The sequence below is a fragment of the Pristiophorus japonicus genome, chromosome 15 (genome assembly GCF_044704955.1).
Source record: "Pristiophorus japonicus isolate sPriJap1 chromosome 15, sPriJap1.hap1, whole genome shotgun sequence".
Lineage (NCBI taxonomy): Eukaryota > Metazoa > Chordata > Chondrichthyes > Pristiophoridae > Pristiophorus > Pristiophorus japonicus.
In genome coordinates, this window is record NC_091991.1 from 175,248,420 (window position 1) to 175,267,366 (window position 18,947).

Here is an 18,947-nt window from a genome sequence, read left to right on the forward strand (position 1 = left end):
CTGTCTTTATCATTTTTTTAGTCGTTCTTTGCTGGTTTCTAAAAATTTCCCAATCCTCTGGCCTTCCACTGTTCTTCGCAACATTGTATGCCTTTGTTTTCAATTTGACACCATCCTTTACTCCCTTAGTTAGCCATGGATGGTTCATCCTTCTCTTGGAGTCTTTTTTTCTCACTGGAATAAATCTTTGCTGAGAATTATGAAATATCTCCTTAAATGTCTGCCACTGCTTTTCTACAGTCTTTAATATATTTCCCCAGTCCACTTTAACCAATGATGCCTTCATACCTTGTAATTGCCTTTATTTAAGTTCAGGACACTAGTTTGAGACCTGGCTTTCTCACCCTCAAACAGAATTTGAAATTCTACCATGCTATGATCACTCTTTCCAAGAGGATCCCTCACTACGAGATCATTAATGAATCCATACTCATTACACATTACCAGATCTAAAATAGTCTATTCTCTGGTTGGTCCCACAACGTATTGTTCCAAGAAACCATCTCGGATACACTCTATGAACTCTTCCTCAGGCTATCTTTGCCAATTTGATTTGTCCAATCAATATGAAGATTAAAATCGCCCATGATTATTGTTTTACCTCCCTCCCTAAACCCCTCCATCTCTCTCTCTCTCCTTGAAGACTCTACTTAAGCCCACTTCTTTAACCAAGCTTTTAGTCACCCTTCCGAATAACTTCTTCTTTGGCTCGGTGTCAATTTTTTGGGATTACACCTCTGTGAAGCACAGTAGGATTTGTTTTCTGCATTAAAGGCGCTGTACAAATGCCATGTTGTGTAAAACTCCGTTGTTCTAACTCGCACCAACTCCCAAAGCAAACACTCTACTCAGAACTCCTTCATGGCAAACGAGCCAAAGGTGGGCAGAGAAAACATCACAAGGACACCCTCAAAGCCTCCCTGATAAAGTGCAACATCCCCACCAACACCTGGGAGCCCCTGGCCAGAAACCGCCCAAAATGGAGGAAGTGTATCCAGGAGGGCACTGAGCACCTCGAGTCTCATTGCCAAGAGCATGCAGGAATCAAGCGCAGGCAGCAGAAGGAGCATGTGGCAAACCAGTCCCACCCACCCTTTCCCTCAATGACTGTCTGTCCCACCTGTGACACGGACTATGGTTCTCGTATTGGACTGTTCAGCCACCTAAGGACTCATTTTTAGAGTGGAAGCAAGTCTTCCTCGATTCCAAGAGATTGCCTATAATGATCCTATTATGATGAGTGTGTGTGTGAGTGTGAGTATGTGTGTGTGTGAGTGAGTGTGTGTGAGTCTATGTGTCTGCGTGTGTGTGTGTGTGTGTGTGTGTGTGTGAGTGTGTGTGTGTGAGTGTGTGTGTGAGAGTGTGTGTGTGTGAGTGTGTGTGTGAGAGTGTGTGTGTGTGTGAGTGTGTTTGTGTCTGTGTGAGAGTGTGTCTGTGTGTGAGAGAGTGTGTGTGAGAGAGAGTGTGTGTGAGAGAGTGTGTGTGTGAGAGTGTGTGTTTGTGTGTGTGAATGTGTTTGTGTGTGTGTGTTTGTGAGTGTGCGTGTGCTGTAATTTAATGTTACAATACTGAGCAGTGGGACCAGATCTTTAACACAGAGAAGTTTTGACATTGCACTGTGCCAGTCAGTGAAATAAATTTCACTTGCGGTTCCTCACAGCAGAAAAACAGAAACATTGAATGGAAAATACAACTTTACAATTTATTATATATTGTACAGAATAATACTCGTCCCCTCTCCACACCCCTCTTCCCCGATCCTCCCTCAGGTGAGGTTCTGCGGGGATTGGTGGTCCTCCAGCATCTCATTCAAGTGGCCATTCTTCACATATGAACCCCAGACCATTAGCAGTGTCTGGCTATTCGGCCACTGGAGGCATCACGGCCCAGCCTAACCCTGCCCTGACTGGCCACTCACACGGACGCACATAATGGGGGGGGGAGGGGGAGGGGGGAGGTGGGAACGGGGTGGGGAGCAGCCTCTAGTTGAGGTAATCTAACTAAAAAGAAAGAAAGACTTTCATTTCTATAGCGCCTTTCACATCCTCAGGACGTCCCAAAATGCTTTACAGCCAACAAAGTACATTTGAAGTGTAATCACTGTTGTAATGCAGGAAACGTGGCAAGTTCCCACAAAAGCAACGTGATAGTGACCAGATTATTTGTTTTTGTGATGTTGGTTGAGGGATAAATATTGGCCAGGACACCGGGGATAACTCCCCTGCTCTTCTTCAAAATGGTGCCATGGGATCTTTTATGCCCACCTGAGAGAGCAGATGGGGCCTCGGTTTAACATCTCATCCAAAAGACAGCACCTCCGACAGTGCAGCGCTCCCTCGGTAGTGCACTGAAGTGTCAGCCTACATTTTGTGCTCAAGTCTCTGGACAGGAACTCAAACCCACAATCTTCTGACTCAGAGGCGAGAGTGCTACCCACTGAGCCCCGACCAACACTCTGCACAAATCAGGGGTTAGACCTCTCCGCTGACCAACTAAACCGACAGGGTGTTCTGGGGGGTCTTTAATAAGTCACTGGAGCCTCACTCTTGCGGTACACGGACTCCTGTGAATTGCCATTATCGTGCAAATCACATCTTATTCTACATCCAATCCCACTTATCCTGTGCGAGTACAGTCCCTTGGATTGAACCATGAACCTTGAGCCATGAACCACGGGGGTTTTCCCTGAGCAGTTCAAGGGGGCATTTGACATGTGCCGTATTTTGCGGCAAACAGTGCCCGTGGTCACAGGTCACTCCCTCACCCCCGGGCTGTGCACCGCACCACACCGCTAACATTGTGCTCCTTCCCCCCCCTTTTGTTAAGTGAACATTTCTCTGTTGTCAACATCCTTACTTTCCAAACCCTGTGAGCTGCTAAGAATCATAAACCCCTGCTGATTGGTCCTATAATCGGACTATGGGCCATGGACCTAATATTCCTCCTTTCAGTTCAATTATTTGTATTCTTGTAGATCTTTCTGGTGAATATATAAACACTTTAGTAGTGTTACACAGGCTGTCCGTATCTCTCTCTCTCTGTTATATTCTCTGTATGTAACAGTCTCTCTGTGTTACAGTCCCCCTGTGTTACAGTCCCTCTGTATTACATTCTCAGCATGTAACAGTCTCTCTGTGCTACAGTCTCTCTGTGTAACAGTCCCTCTGTGTTACAGTCTCTGTATTACAGTCTCTCTGTGTTACAGTCTCTCTGTATTACAGTCTCTCTGTGTTACAGTCTCTCTGTGTTACAGTCCCTCTGTGTTACAGTCTCTCTGTGTTACAGTCCCTCTGTGTTACAGTCCCTCTGTGTTACAGTCCCTCTCTGTGTATAACAGTCTCTCAGTATTAAACCCTTGGTGTGCCTCTGTGTCAATCGGTCTCTCAGTTACACAATCTCTCTCTCTGTGTTACAGGTTCTCTCTGAGGGTTGTGTATGGTGCAGCGTGTGACCCTTCTCTGTATGGTACAGGCGCTCGGTATGTTACAGTGTGCTCACAGATTGGATTATATGGCCTGGTCATTGGCTCCCGGCTGCACTGGAGAAGGGGGTTGGGAGGCAGGGAGGAGGTTAACAGCCCCGCTGTGTATCTCGGCCTCGTGCTCCCTGGCCTTCGCTCGCAGTGTGGCGATGCTGCAGCTGCGGATCTGCTCGGGACTGGGACTGGGGCCAGAATTGTCTCTGATTCCCTGGACCACTGTCCGGAAAGGGGCAGCGACCAGGCCCTCCGCTTGGTCAGCTTGGGATCCCGGCCAAGGGTAGCCGGCTTTCTCCGTCTGGTGTTTGACGGCCTCAACCTCTGGATGGTCACATTTCTCCTCCTCGGGGTCGCCGCTGGGCTCCTGGTTCCTGCTCCTCTCTGTGGGTCTTCCCTGGATCTTCAACTGTCGCCTCAGCTTAGCTCGGCGATTCTGGAACCAGACCTGTGGAATAAATCCCTCAATCAATTGCCTTATCATTCAGCTGGGCAGGGAGGTAACGCTCCCTTTTCTATATTGTACTTCAGTGCAGAAACCAGGGAGCGCTGCACTGCTGGATGAGACATAAGAACATAAGAATTAGGAACAGGAGTAGGCCATCTCGCCCCTCGAGCCTGCTCCGTAACGTCCTGCTGAGACGTTAAACTGAGGCCCCGTCTGCTCTCGCAGGTGGATGTAAAAGATCCCTCAGCACTATTTCGAAGAGGAGCAGGGGAGTTATCCCCGGTGTCCTGGTCAATATTTATCCCTCAACCAACATCACTAAAACAGATTATCTCATTGCTGTTTGTGGGAGCTTGCTGTGCGCAAATTTGCTGCCACGTTTCCCACATTACAACAGTGACTGCACTTCATTGGCTGTGAATCACTTTGGGGTGTCCTGAGGTTGTGAAAGGCGTTATATAAATGCAAGTCTTTCCTTTAATTGTCTTTCTCCCTTTCCCCTTTCCCCTACTTCCTCTCTGACAACTGACTCCTGTCTTAACTCCAGTTCCAGAGGCCTTGGCCACTGGCAATTGACTCCTCCAGATGCCTATCAGTCAGGCTGGACAGTGAGTGTGTGCAGGGGCAGGGCCAGGGTGAGTGGACATTACTGTGTCACGGCAGAGACCTCACCCGAGTCCATACACATGTACCTTGCACCAGGAGGGACCGGGGTAGCGATCAGGAACAGGAATCCTAGCTGCCCACTTCATTCCTGGGCCACTGAGGCCACAAAATAGAGAAATCGCAGGACCGGAAACAAATATAGGACTGGCTAGCCTGTCTTCTGGTAGCCTTGCAGTTGGAAGCAATCAGGGAAAAATAGTAAAAGGTTCAAATTAAAGGCGCTATTTCTGAATGCACAAAGCATTTGAAACAAGATAGATGAATTAATGGCACATATGAAGATAAATGGGTTTGATCTAGTGGCCATTACTGAGACACAGTTGCAGAGTGACCAAGGTTGGGAACTAAATATTCCAAGGTACTTAACTTTTAGAAAAGTTAGGCAAAATGGAAAAGGGTGGGGGTAGCCCTTATATTAAAGGATGAGATAAAAACAGGAATAAGGAAGGATCTTAGCCCTGAAAATCAGGATGGAAATTCATTATGGGTGGAGTTAAGAAATAGTAAATGGCAGAGAACACTGGTGGGAGTAGTTTATAGGCCCCCTGACAGTAATTTTAATGTTGAACAGAGTATAGATCAAGAAGTTGGAGGAACATGTAATAAGGGTAATGCAATAATCGTGGGGAACTTTAATCTATATACTGACTGGGCAAACCAAACTGGTAAAAGTAGCTTGGAGGACGAGTTCATGGCGTGCATTTGAGACAGTTTTCTACAACAATATGTCAAAGAGCCAAGTAGGGAAGCGGCTATTTTAGATCTAGCATTGTGTAATGAGACATGGTTAATTAGTAATCTTATAGTAAAGGATCATCTGGGGAAGAGTGATCATAATATGATAGAATTTCATATTGAGTTTGAGAGTGATGTGGTTAAGTCCAAACCTCAGACCTTCAATTTAAATAACACCAATTATGGAGGTAATGAAGTGGGAGTTGACTACTGTAGATTGGGAAATTAGATTAAAAGATATGATGGTAGATAAGCAATAGCGAACATTTAAAAAAATAATTCATAATGTGCATTCCTTCGAGGGATAAAACCTCCAATGGAAAAGTGGTGCAAACATGGTTAACCAGAGAATTTAAGGATCATATTAGATTAAAAGAAAAGGCTTATAATGTTGTCAAAAGAATAGAAAACCTGATGATTTTAAAAATCAGCAAAGGACGACCAAGAAATTGATCAAGAGAGAAAATAGAATGAGTAAACTAACAAGAAATATAAAAACAGATTGTAAGAGCTATTGCAATTATGTAAAAAGGAAGAGATTAGCAAAAGTAAATGTGGATCCCTTAGGGGCAGAGCTATTGCAATTATGTAAAAAGGAAGAGATTAGCAAAAGTAAATGTGGATCCCTTAGGGGCAGAGACAGGAGAAATTATAATTGGGAATAAGGAAATGGCAGAAATATTAAACAAATATTTTGTATTTGACTTCACAATAGAAGATACCAGAAATAATGGGGAACCAAGGGTCCAATGAGAGCGAGGAACTTAAAGTAATTAATATTAATAAAGAAAAGGTACTGGAGAAAATAATGGGACTAAATGCCAACAAATCTTAATAGCCTAAACCCTAGGCTTTTAAAAAGCTAGCTGTGGAGAAAGTAGATGCATTGGGTGTGATCTTCCAGAATTCCTTAGATTCGAGAACGATCCCCATAGATTGGAAGGTAGCAAATGTAACGGCTGTTCCACAAAGGAGGGAGAGAAAAAACAGGGAACTATAGACCAGTTAGCCTGACATCAATAGTAGGGAATGTGCTAGAATCTATTATTAGAGATGTGGTAACAACGCACTTAGAAAATCATTATATGATTAGGCAGAGTGATTACGGTTTTATGTTTGAAAAATGGTATTAGAGCTTTTTGAGGGTGTAATTAGCAGGGTAGATAAGGGGGAACTAGTCAATGTAGTATATTTGGATTTTCAGAAGGCATTCGATAAGGTGCCACACAAGAGCTTGTTGCACAAGATTAGGGCTCATGGGATTGCAGGTAATATATTAGTTTGGATTGAGGATATATAGCAATCAATTAGGAAGGCAAATGGTATGTCAGTTTTTATTGCAAGGGGGTTGGAGTATACAAGTAAGGAAGTCTTGCTGTAATTATATAGGGCCCTAGTGAGACCACAGCTGGAACATTGTGCACAGTTTTGGTCTCCTTAACTAAGGAAGGATATACTTGCCATTGAGGGCGTTCACCAGACGGATTCCTGAGATGAGAGGGTTGCCCTAAGTGGAGGGATTAAGTAGACTGGACCTTCTATTCTTTGGAAGAATGAGAGATGATCTGAAAGGGAAAGAGAGGCGTAGGGGGTGGACCATAGGGGGGAGGGGAGAAAGGAGAAGGGGTCAGGAGCAGAGACGGGAGGGGCGGGAAGAAGGGCAGAGGGGAGTGGGGGGGAGAACAGAGGAATGGAGTGGGAGAGGAGGGAGAGAGGAAAGGGAGGGGAGAGAGGGGGAGGGGAGGGGAGAGGGCGGAGGGGCAGAAGGGGAGGGGAAGGTGAGAGTGAGGGGAGGGGAGGGGAGGGGTAGGAGAGAGGGAGGGAGGAGGGCAGAGGGACGGAGTGGGAGAGGAGGGAGAGGGGAGGGAGAGGGGAGATAGGGGAGGGCAGAGGGGGAGGGGAGAGAGGATGAGGGAAGGGGAGAGGGGAGCGAAGGGGAGGGCGGTGGGGCAGAAGGGAAGAGAAAGGTGACAATGAGGGGAGAGGAGGGAAGGGAGAGGGGCAGTGACAGGTTGAACTGGAGAGGAATGCTCTAATTACAGCCTAATTTTAATAATAACCTGTATGGTTCAGGAAAATCCCAGTGTAATATGACACACAGAAATAAATGTTTTCAAAAATTGTCATAATATTGAATAAAACTGTAATTTAAGGAGAGTTAGAACAAGAGTTCCAGACTATTCTGAGAGCTGCAAAATTATTCATCTACAGAACATTGAAACATTCAACAATACAAAAAGACCAACACAAAACACTGATATTCGCCAGAAAAGTTAATCTTCTCCCAGTTCTCCCTCACACACTTCCTATTGTACCTTAAACTCTGCTGGCCCCACACTCTCCCTCTCCACCACACTCACTGCCCTGCTCTCCCTCTCCCGCACTCTCATTCTCCCGCACTCTCTCCCTCTCCCTCTCCCTCTCCCGCATTCTCTGCCGCACTCTCCCTCTCCCGCACTCTCTGCCGCACTCTCTCTCCCGCGCTCTCTCCCTCTCCCACACTCTCTGCCGCACTCTCCCTCTCCCGTGCTCGCTCCCTCTCCCGCACTCTCTGCCGCACTCTCCCTCTCCCGCACATTCCCTCTCTCCCCGCACATTCCCTCTCTCCCTCTCCTGCACTCTCTCTCTCCCTCTCCCACTCTCTCCCTCTCCCGCACTCTCTCTCTCCCTCTCCCACTCCCGCACTCTCTCTCCCTCTCCCACTCTCTCGTTCATTTACTCTAGATTCTTTTGAACTCCGCCTTTTATGTGCTCCCTCACAAAATGTAATCTCTGATTCCCGCACTCCCATTTTAGTCCTCTATTGTACACACACCTTCCCTAAATATACTTTGGAGTGTTTTTGTCGGCTGTACCTGTACTCTGGCCTCGATCAGGTCCAGTCGGAGTGCCAGTGCCTCTCTCATGAAGATGTCAGGGTACTGAGTTGTCTGGAATGCTTTCTCCAGCTCCTCCAGCTGCCAGCTGCTGTAGTTCGCCCGCGCCCGTCGCTGCTTCACTGGCTTCGACTCGTCTGCACGGCAAAATCACACAAGGTAAACAACCTCAGGCTGTTCCTAAGCACTTTTGCAACCAATTAATAATCTGTGAAGTACAGTCACGGATATACAGTCAGCCATGGCAGACGGTTTGAATATTGCATGGTGCTATAAGGAATAGAGTTCCTTTGCTTTCGGTGCTGTTGGTTTAGGGGTGAATGTTGGCCATGACACCAGCATTTCTTCAAATAGTGTCGCGGGAGCTTTTACACCCCCATAGACATTTTAACATCTCATGTTAAAGACAGCACCTCTGACAATGCTGCACTCCTTCATTACTGCACTGAGGTGCTAGCCCAGATCAGGTGTAAAATGCAGCCATATGTACAAGAGCATGAGTTATAGTGCAATAAACATTCATTTCAAAGGAAACAAGTAAAACTGAGGGAGCAAGAAAAAATATAAAACAGACAAAAATAGAGCATGAAATTAAATACAAAACAGATTGAGCGCACAGTGTGAGAAATTAATTGTAAATCATATGAAACAAATGGGGAGATATGTAAAACGGGTTTACGATTTGCTATCACCAGTTTTACACTATCACACAAAGTCAAGATCGACCCTGCACTGTCAAAACTAAATTATACAACGGATGAAACACACGGAACTAGAAAAAAAGGTAGAGCAGATAAAAAAACACAGATCGGTAAATAAAATATAAAATATAGTGCTAGAAATAAAATATTATACACATAAAACACAAAGGACAACTATTAAAATATAAAACAGGTAAAACACACAGTCATCAATAAAATATAAAACAGACTAAACATTCAGAGCAAGAAATTAAATATAAAATGGATAAAAGGCACATGAAAATAAATTAACTAGTTAGAACAAGAAATTAAACATAACAAATCCCCACACAGAGTGAACAATAAAATGTAAAACAGATAAAAAATGCAAAACAATAAATAAAATAAAAGGAAAAATTAATTATAAATAGGCTAAATATATGAGAGCCATGAATAAATATAGCATGCCGAATGAGCGATAAAATATAACCAGATAAAACACAGAACAACAATAAAATCTAAAGCACATAAACTGCACGAAGCATTAAGTAATTGATAAAACACACAGAGCTGTGAAACAGATTAAACAGAGACCAAGTTGAGTCTTTACAGCGTGAGAAATAACATTTAAAAGAGGGAAAACAGACAGAGCAACTCAAAAAACAGGCTTAACAGAGAGGACAACATTTATTTGAAAACAGATAACACCCGCAGAACAAGAAATAAAGTTTAAAACAAACAGGCACAACATAAAATATAAAACAAATAAAATGCGCAAAGTAAGAATTAAAATATAAAATTAGGAAAACGCACCGACATAGGCAAACCGGGTTGACCCCAACAGAAAAGAAACTATATTGCACGACGAGCAAGGAGGAAAATGTAATTGATAAAACACAGCGATACAACCATAAAATCTCAGAGTACAACATAAAATATAAAACATGTAGGACCAGAAATAAAATATCAAACAGATAAAATATGGAAATCAAGGAGTAAAGTGTAAAACAAATAAACAGAGATCAAGGCATAGCATATAAAACAAATGGAGCACGATGTCAAATATAGAAGAGATTAAACACCAGAACAAGAACTAAATGATTTAGTAGACGGACTATAGATAAAACATAAAATATGCTCCATGCAGAGAATAAATAAACCAAAGAAATAACAGTCAGAATAGGAAATAAAATAGAAAATGAACTAAGAGATGGAACAGCTAATAAGCTATACAACAGATAGAAATAAAATATACAACAGATAAAGCATACTGTGAAAGAATACAATATACAACAGATAAAGCACACAGGGAAATAATACAATATACAACAGATAAAACACACAGGGAAATAATACAATGTACAACAGACAACGCACACAGGGAAATAATACAATATACAACAGATAAAGCACACAGGGAAAGAACACAATATACAACTGACAAAGCACACAGGGAAATAATACAATATACAACAGATAAAGCACACAGGGAAATAATACAATATACAACAGATAAAGCACACAGGAAAAGAATGCAATATACAACTGACAAAGCACACAGGGAAATAATACAATATACAACAGATAAAGCACACAGGGAAATAATACAATATACAACAGACAACGCACACAGGGAAATAATACAATATACAACAGATAAAGCACACAGGGAAAGAATACAATATACAACTGACAAAGCACACAGGGAAATAATACAATATACAACAGATAAGGCACACAGGGAAAGAATACAATATACAACTGACAAAGCACACAGGGAAAGAATACAATATACAACTGATAAAGCACACAGGGAAATAATACAATATACAACAGGTAAAGCACACAGAAAAATAATACAATATACAACAGATAAAGCAGGATGTGTGCAATAAAACTGTCAGCAAACAAAATGAACAGAGTGAGGAATAAAACACAAGAGGCGAAACACACAACATATAATAACATTTAAACAGATACAAACACAAGAAATAAAATAACAAAACTTATAACATGCTCTGAGCCAGAAATGAAATATATCAAAAGTAAACACTCAGGAAATTAAATAAAAAAACTTTTTTTTTAAATGGAGCAACTAATAAAATATAAAGAGCGTGAAATACAATATACAGCAGATAAAATGAACAGAGCACAAAATTAAACTGTACTACAGATAAAACATACACAGCACCAAATATAAACCAAAGTCAGTGCAGCAAGCAAGGATTGTATAAAATCAATAATATATACCGAACAAATAATTACATCGAAAATAGACAAAGCAGGAAATAAGTTACAAAATAAAGATAACAAATGAAATATAAAACAGAACATGAAATAAAATATGAAAGAGATAAAGCACACACCGGGGAATGAATTCCACAACGCTTAACTCACACAGAGCGAGGATTTAATGTAAAACACATTGGGGGCAAATTCATCTCGGGCGATGGCGCAAACCGTGTGATGCCGAATGGATGGCCCTTTTTACACCCTCTCTATTTTAGTTCCTACTCAAGTCGCCGGAACATCAAACCAGGCCGGTTGTAAATCAGGCTGCCAACTCGCAAGCGCCCATTTCCCCACTACCCTCCTAAGGCGGGGTTCAACTGGCATAGCAATACATGAAATATAAAGCACAATATAGCACAGAGAGAGCGCACAGTGCATTTGAAGACAGATAACACACAGGTAAGAAATAAAATATACGAGGGGTGAGAGCGCACTGAAGCAAGATACAAGCGATACACGGATAAGATAAACAGAGTAACTAATACAATGTAAAATAGACCCAATACACACAGTAAATAATTACATAGAAAACAGGTAAAGATGCAGAATGCCAAAACTCAAATACAAGATAAAATGAAATATACAAGAAGTGATAAATCGCACAAGTAATAAATTACATCTCACACAAATAAACTTTGCAGAATTAGCACTGAGATATAAAATGCATAAAACTCACCGTGTAATAAATAACATTAAAAAGGATAAACCACACGAGCAATTAATGAATTGGAAAAACATTTAAACCGCATGAAGCAAGCTCTAACCTCGAAAATACAATAAAACGCACAGAACAAGGACTGACAAGTGAAGCAGATAAATATACAGGGCAACAAATGATTCTAAAACCGATAGAACACACACACGGAGCAATGATGAATTTCCAAACATTAAACAAGCAGATAAGAAATAAAATCTAAAAGAGAAACAACTGAGAGAGAGAGAGAGAGAGAGCGCGGCCAATCCTATAACAACTAAAGCACACAGATAAGAAATGAAATTTAAAGCATGCAGAGAATCATATAAAACAGATAAAGCGTGCAGATTAATAACTAAAATAGATCAGTTAAATTAGCAGTAAATTGAGTTGGAGCCAGTCGATCACAGTTGGAATAAAAAGTAACATGTGACACAGATACAGAGCAAGAAATAGAATAGAAAGCAGATAAATAGACAGGAAACTCAGTCTAAATGAATGCAGATGAGGAGGAACGCTATGAAATGATTGTGTGGATCAGAAGTTGCGTTTGACCAACCTTCCCCAGTGACAGCATCAGTATGGAAGGTTGGCCATCTATCCGGGCCCTTGTTACACTTTACTTCCCTGATTGATAACTTTCTGGCAGCGAATTCGAACACAAAACCAAGTGATCGGCAGCACAAGGTTCCCAACTTCCACCGCAATTCCCCACTGATCAAAGTTCACTCAACTCCGGGTGAGTGAGGCAGTGATACACCTCCAGCTCTCTGCTGCAATGCCTCCCAACCACACACTACGGTTAGCTGTAGAAAATCTCAGACTATACACTCAGTTGAAATAAAACTTTCACGGTTCGACCAAATAATCACGGTTTGTTTTCAGATGAAATCATTTAAAACCCCGCCAGATTCGCTCTGCACGTGGTCTCGGGTTTAGTCACCTTTCTTCATTCAGACTTTATTGGCTTCCCTTTCTTTCTTCACTTTCCCCGACCTGTCTTTCGCTCTGTCCTCCCTGCTGTCTGTCACATATCATGCGCTGTCTCCAATCGCTCTCACATTCTTCCGTTTCTCTCAGTTTCTACTTTTCTCTGTAAAGTTCTCTCTTTGGGTATCTCTCACTCCCTCCCTCTCTCATTCCATCTCTCACTCGCTCTCTCATTTTCTCACTCCCTCTCTCATTTCCTCATTCTCTCACTCACTCCCTCTCTCACTCCCTCACTCATTCCCTCTCTCACTTCCTCACTCCCTCTCACGTTCCCTCCCTCACGCCCTCTCTCATCCCTCACTCCCTCTCTCATTCCCTCTCTCATTCCTTCTCTCACTCCCTCTCATTTCCTCCCTCTCTCACTCCCTCTCTCATTCCCTCACTCCTTCTCTCATTCTCTCACTCCCTCTCTCATTCCCTCTCTCATTCCCTCATTTCCCTCTCTCATTCCCTCACTCCCTCTCTCACTCTCTCACTCCTTCTCTCATTCCCTCATTCTCTCTCTCATTCCCTCTCTCATTTCCTCACTCCCTCTCATTCCCTCACTCCCTCTCTCACTCCCGCTCTCATTCCCTCCCTCTCTCACTCCCTCTTTCATTCCCTCTCTCATTCCCTCTCTCACTCCCTCCCTCATTCCCTCTCTCACTCCCTCCCTCATTCCCTCTCTCACTCCCTCCCTCCTACATTACAACAGTGACTACACTCCAAAAGTACTACATTGGTTGTAAAGCGCTTTGAGACATCTGGTGATTGTGAAAGCCGCTATATAAATGCAAGTCTTTCTTTCTCTCTCATTCTCTAACTCCCTCTCTTTCTTTCATTTCCTTTCATTCCCTCTCTCATTCCCTCTCATACTCCCTTTCTCGCTCCCTCTTACTCTCTATCTCACACATACATCAGTTTATCATCACTCTATCACATGGACCAACTCTATTTTCTCTTCTTGCTAAACCCAATTCCTATAAACTCCTTTTGTATTCTCTCTCATTTTCTTTCTTTTTGTCTTTCACACATGCCATCTCTTTATTTATCTGCTTCTTTCACATTCCCTCTATCAATTATCCCATCTACCTCTCTCATACATTTTCTCTCTCTCTCCAAATCTCACTTGCACACACACATTCTCTTTATCCATCTCTCCCCCACACACATACACCCCTATTCCATCTCACTCTCTCACACACACATATTCTCTCTCTCCCTTTCCCTTTCTCTCCATCTCTCTCACACATACACAACCCAAGGGTAGCCAAGGGTATTAAGGGATATGGAGCCAATGCGGGTGGTTGGAGTTACGATACAGATCAGCCACAATCTCACTGAATGGCAGAACAGGCTCCGGGGCTGAATGACCTACTCCTATTCCTATGTTCCCTATATTCCATCTCTCATACACTTATGCACACATTCTCTCTCTCTCTCTATTACACATACATAAGAACATAAGAATTAGGAGCAGGAGTAGGTCAGTCAACCCCTCGAGCCTGCTCCGCCATTCAATAAGATCATGGCTGAACTTAGACATCAACTCCATTTTCTTGCCCAATCCCCATATCCCTTGATTCCCTTAATATTCAAAGATCTATCGATCTCTGTCTTGAATATATTCAATGACTGAGCCTCCAAAGCCCTCTGGGGTAGAGAATTCCAAAGATTCACCATCATCTGAGTGAAGACGTTTCTCCTCATCTCAATCCTAAAAGGCAGACCCCTTATTCTGAGACTGTGACCCCTGGTTCTAGACTCCCCAGCCAGGGGAAACATCCTCCCTGCATCTACCCTGTTAAGCCTTTAAGAATGTTGTATGTTTCAATGAGATCACCTCTCATTCTTCTAAACTCTAGAGAATATAGGCCTAGTCTGCTCAATCTCTCCTCATAGGCCAATCTCCCCATCCCAGGAATCAGTCTGATGAACCTTCGTTGCACTCCTCAATCCATGCTAGTATATTAGCCCCAATCCCATGAGCCCTGATTTTGTTCAAATAACCTCTTGTATGGCACCTTATTGAATGCCTTCTGAACATCCAAATACACCACATTCACCAGTTCCCTCTTATCTATTCTACTAGTTACAATCTCAAAAATCTCTAACAGATTTGTCAACATGATTTCCCTTTCATAAATCCGTGTTGACTCTGCCTAATCCTATTATTGTTTTCTAAGTGCCCCGTTACCACGTCCTTAGTAATAGATTCTAGCATTTTCCCTACAACTGATGTCCAGCTAACTGGTCTGAGTTCCCCATTTTCTCTCTCCATGCTTTCTTAAATGGCGGGGTTACATTAGCTATCTTTCAATCTGCGGAAACCGTTCCAGAATCTATGGAATTTTGGAAGATGACAACCAATGCATCCACTATCTCTATAGCCACCTCTTTCCTATAGAAACATAGAAACATAGAAAATAGGTGCAGGAGCAGGCCATTCAGCCCTTCTAGCCTGCACCGCCATTCAATGAGTTCATGGCTGAACATGAAACTTCAGTACCCCCTTCCTGCTTTCTCGCCATAACCCTTGATCCCCCGAGTAGTAAGGACTTCAACTAACTCCCTTTTGAATATATTTAGTGAATTGGCCTCAACTACTTTCTGTGGTAGAGAATTCCACAGGTTCACCACTCTCTGGGTGAAGAAGTTTCTCCTCATCTCGGTCCTAAATGGCTTACCCCTTATCCTCAGACTGTGACCCCTGGTTCTGGACTTCCCCAACATTGGGAACATTCTTTCTGCATCTAACCTGTCTAAACCCGTCAGAATTTTAAACGTTTCTATGAGGTCCCCTCTCATTCTTCTGAACTCCAGTGAATACAAGCCCAGTTGATCCAATCTTTCTTGATAGGTCAGTCCCGCCATCCCGGGAATCAGTCTGGTGAACCTTCGCTGCACTCCCTCAATAGCAAGAATGTCCTTCCTCAAGTTAGGAGACCAAAACTGTACACAATACTCCAGGTGTGGCCTCACCAAGGCCCTGTACAACTGTAGCAACACCTCCCTGCCCCTGTATTCAAATCCCCTCGCTATGAAGGCCAACATGCCATTTGCTTTCTTAACCGCCTGCTGTACCTGCATGCCAACCTTCAATGACTGATGTACCATGACACCCAGGTCTCGTTGCACCTTCCCTTTTCCTAATCTGTCACCATTCAGATAATAGTCTGTCTCTCTGTTTTTACCACCAAAGTGGATAACCTCACATTTATCCACATTATAATTCATCTGCCATGCATTTGCCCACTCACCTAACCTATCCAAGTCACTCTGCAGCCTAATAGCATCCTCCTCGCAGCTCACACTGCCACCCAACTTAGTATCATCCGCAAATTTGGAGATACTGCATTTAATCCCCTCGTCTAAATCATTAATGTACAATGTAAACAGCTGGGGCCCCAGCACAGAACCTTGCGGCACTCCACTAGTCACTGCCTGCCATTCTGAAAAGTACCCGTTTACTCCTACTCTTTGCTTCCTGTCTGACAACCAGTTCTCAATCCACGTCAGCACACTACCCCCAATCCCATGTGCTTTAACTTTGCACATTAATCTCTTGTGTGGGACCTTGTCGAAAGCCTTCTGAAAGTCCAAATATACCACATCAACTGGTTCTCCTTTGTCCACTTTACTGGAAACATCCTCAAAAAATTCCAGAAGATTTGTCAAGCATGATTTCCCTTTCACAAATCCATGCTGACTTGGACCTATCATGTCACCATTTTCCAGATGCACTGCTATGACATCCTTAATAATTGATTCCATCATTTTACCCACTACTGAGGTCAGGCTGACCGGTCTATAATTCCCTGTTTTCTCTCTCCCTCCTTTTTTAAAAAGTGGGGTTACATTGGCTACCCTCCACTCCATAGGAACTGATCCAGAGTCAATGGAATGTTGGAAAATGACTGTCAATGCATCCGCTATTTCCAAGGCCACCTCCTTAAGTACTCTAGGATGCAGTCCATCAGGCCCTGGGGATTTATCGGCCTTCAATCCCATCAATTTCTCCAACACAATTTCCCGACTAATAAAGATTTCCCTCAGTTCCCCCTCCTTACTAGACCCACTGACCCCTTTTATATCCGGAAGGTTGTTTGTATCCTCCTTAGTGAATACCGAACCAAAGTATTTGTTCAATTGGTCTGCCATTTCTTTGTTCCCCGTTATGACTTCCCCTGATTCTGACTGCAGGGGACCTACGTTTGTCTTCACCAACCTTTTTCTCTTTACATACCTATAGAAACTTTTGCAATCCGCCTTAATGTTCCCTGCAAGCTTCTTCTCGTACTCCATTTTCCCTGTCCTAATGTAGGCCATCAGGTCCAGGGGATTTATCAGTTTTCGGTCACATTAATTTCTCCAGTATTTTTTTACTAATACTAATTTCTTTCAGTTCCTCATTCTTTCAGATGCTCATTCGTACATCCATATTCTCTCTCTATCATACACACACATCTCTCCCTCTCTCATTCACACACTCTCTCTCTTTCTCTCTATCACACACACTCTCCCACACACACACACTCTCACACACACACTCTCTCTCACACACACACTCTCTCTCACACACACACTCTCTCTCTTTCTCTCTATCACACACACTCTCCCACACACACACACTCTCACACACACACACACACACATACTCTCTCACACTCTCTCTCACACACACACACTTTCACACATTCTCATTCACACTCACGCATTTTCTCACTCACTCACACACGGGCACTGCCCTCCCCCTCTCTCTCTCACACACTCCCTCTCGCACACACATACACACTTTCTCTCTCTCACACACACACTCTCTCTCACACACACTCTCTCATACACTCTCTCTCTCACACACAATCTTTCTCTCACACACACACTCTCTCACATACTCTCTCACATTCTCTCTCTCACACACACGCTCTCTCTCTCTCACATACTCGCTCACACTCTCACACACACACACTTTCACACATTCTCACGTGCACACTCTCTAACACACACACAGTCTCTCTCACACACACATATACACACTCTCTCTTGCTCTCTCTCCCACATGCACACACTCACTCTCACACACACTCACTCTCACACACATATATACACTCTCTCTCCCATGTGCACACACTCTCTCACACACACTTTCACACACTTTCTCACATACACGCACACTCTCTCTCACACACACACTCTCTCTCACACACACTCTCATACACACACTCTCTCTCTATCACACACACTCTCTCTCACACACACTCTCTCTCACACACACTCTCCCACACACACACTCTCTCTCTCTCTCTCTATCACACTCTCTCTCTTTCTCTTTATCACATTCTCTCTCACACACACACTCTCTCTCTCTATCACATTCTCTCTTACACACACACTCTCCCACACACACTCTCTCTCTATCTCAATCACACTCTCTCTTTCTTTCTCTCTATCACATTCTCTCTCACACACACTCTCCCACTCTCTATCACACTCTCTCTCTCTTTCTCTCTATCACATTCTCTCTCACACACACACTCTCTCTCTATCACACTCTCTTTCTCTCTATCACTCTCTCTCTCTCACACTCACACACACACACACTCACTGTCCTCCCTCGCTTACCCGAGTACTCCGACACCCCGGCCAGCCCCGCCGCCTGTGTGGCGAGCAGCAGCGCCTGTTTGCAGGGATCCGGCGGCGTGTAGCTCTGGAGCAGCTCGTAGCTGAAGATTGGCGCGGGAGGCAGCAGCAGATTGGAGAGCGGGGCCGGGCCGATCCGTGCCGGGAACGCCGGGCAGATGTGGGCGGTGTGGTGAGCGAATATCCCCGCGGGAATGGGAGGCAGTAAGTGTCCAGGCCGGAACATGCTGGAGGGAGGAGGGAAGGAGGGGGCAGAGGCTCACCTGGGGACAGGTGTGTGTGTGTGAGAGAGAGAGAGGCGGCAGGACTGAAACTCACCTGAAACTCACTTCCAGAAATCAACTCCCTCTGAAAGACGTCATCCCGGGACTCAGCACCTCTGGCAGACTTCAAAGTAAAGTCTTCAATCAGCTCGGAGCAGGCTAAAGTTTCTCTGTCAATAGTCCGAACCTTCATCTCCAAGCAATGCATT

General features: G+C 43.7%; 1 protein-coding gene across 1 annotated transcript; it reads right to left on the reverse strand.

The window, feature by feature from the left end:
- Nucleotides 1-3,498: 3,498 nt before the first annotated feature.
- Nucleotides 3,499-18,701, reverse strand: LOC139225797 (homeobox protein unc-4 homolog). The gene is made up of 4 exons (XM_070856644.1): nt 18,474-18,701; nt 17,044-17,053; nt 8,180-8,337; nt 3,499-3,923 (listed from the first exon to the last, which is right to left on the reverse strand). The coding sequence occupies exons 1-4, from the start codon at nt 18,699-18,701 to the stop codon at nt 3,507-3,509; spliced, it is 813 nt and encodes a 270-aa protein (XP_070712745.1). The 3' UTR covers nt 3,499-3,506.
- Between the last annotated feature and the right edge of the window lie 246 nt (nt 18,702-18,947).

What these genes read in the sequence shown, in the direction of transcription:
- LOC139225797 (XM_070856644.1), bottom strand. Translation starts at nt 18,701, where the DNA reads ATGTTCCGGCCTGGACACTTACTGCCTCCCATTCCCGCGGGGATATTC. An exon ending in TGATCGAGGCCAGAGTACAG is followed by an intron (nt 3,924 to 8,179) that starts GTACAGCCGACA and finishes TTTATTCCACAG; the next exon opens with GTCTGGTTCCAGAATCGCCG.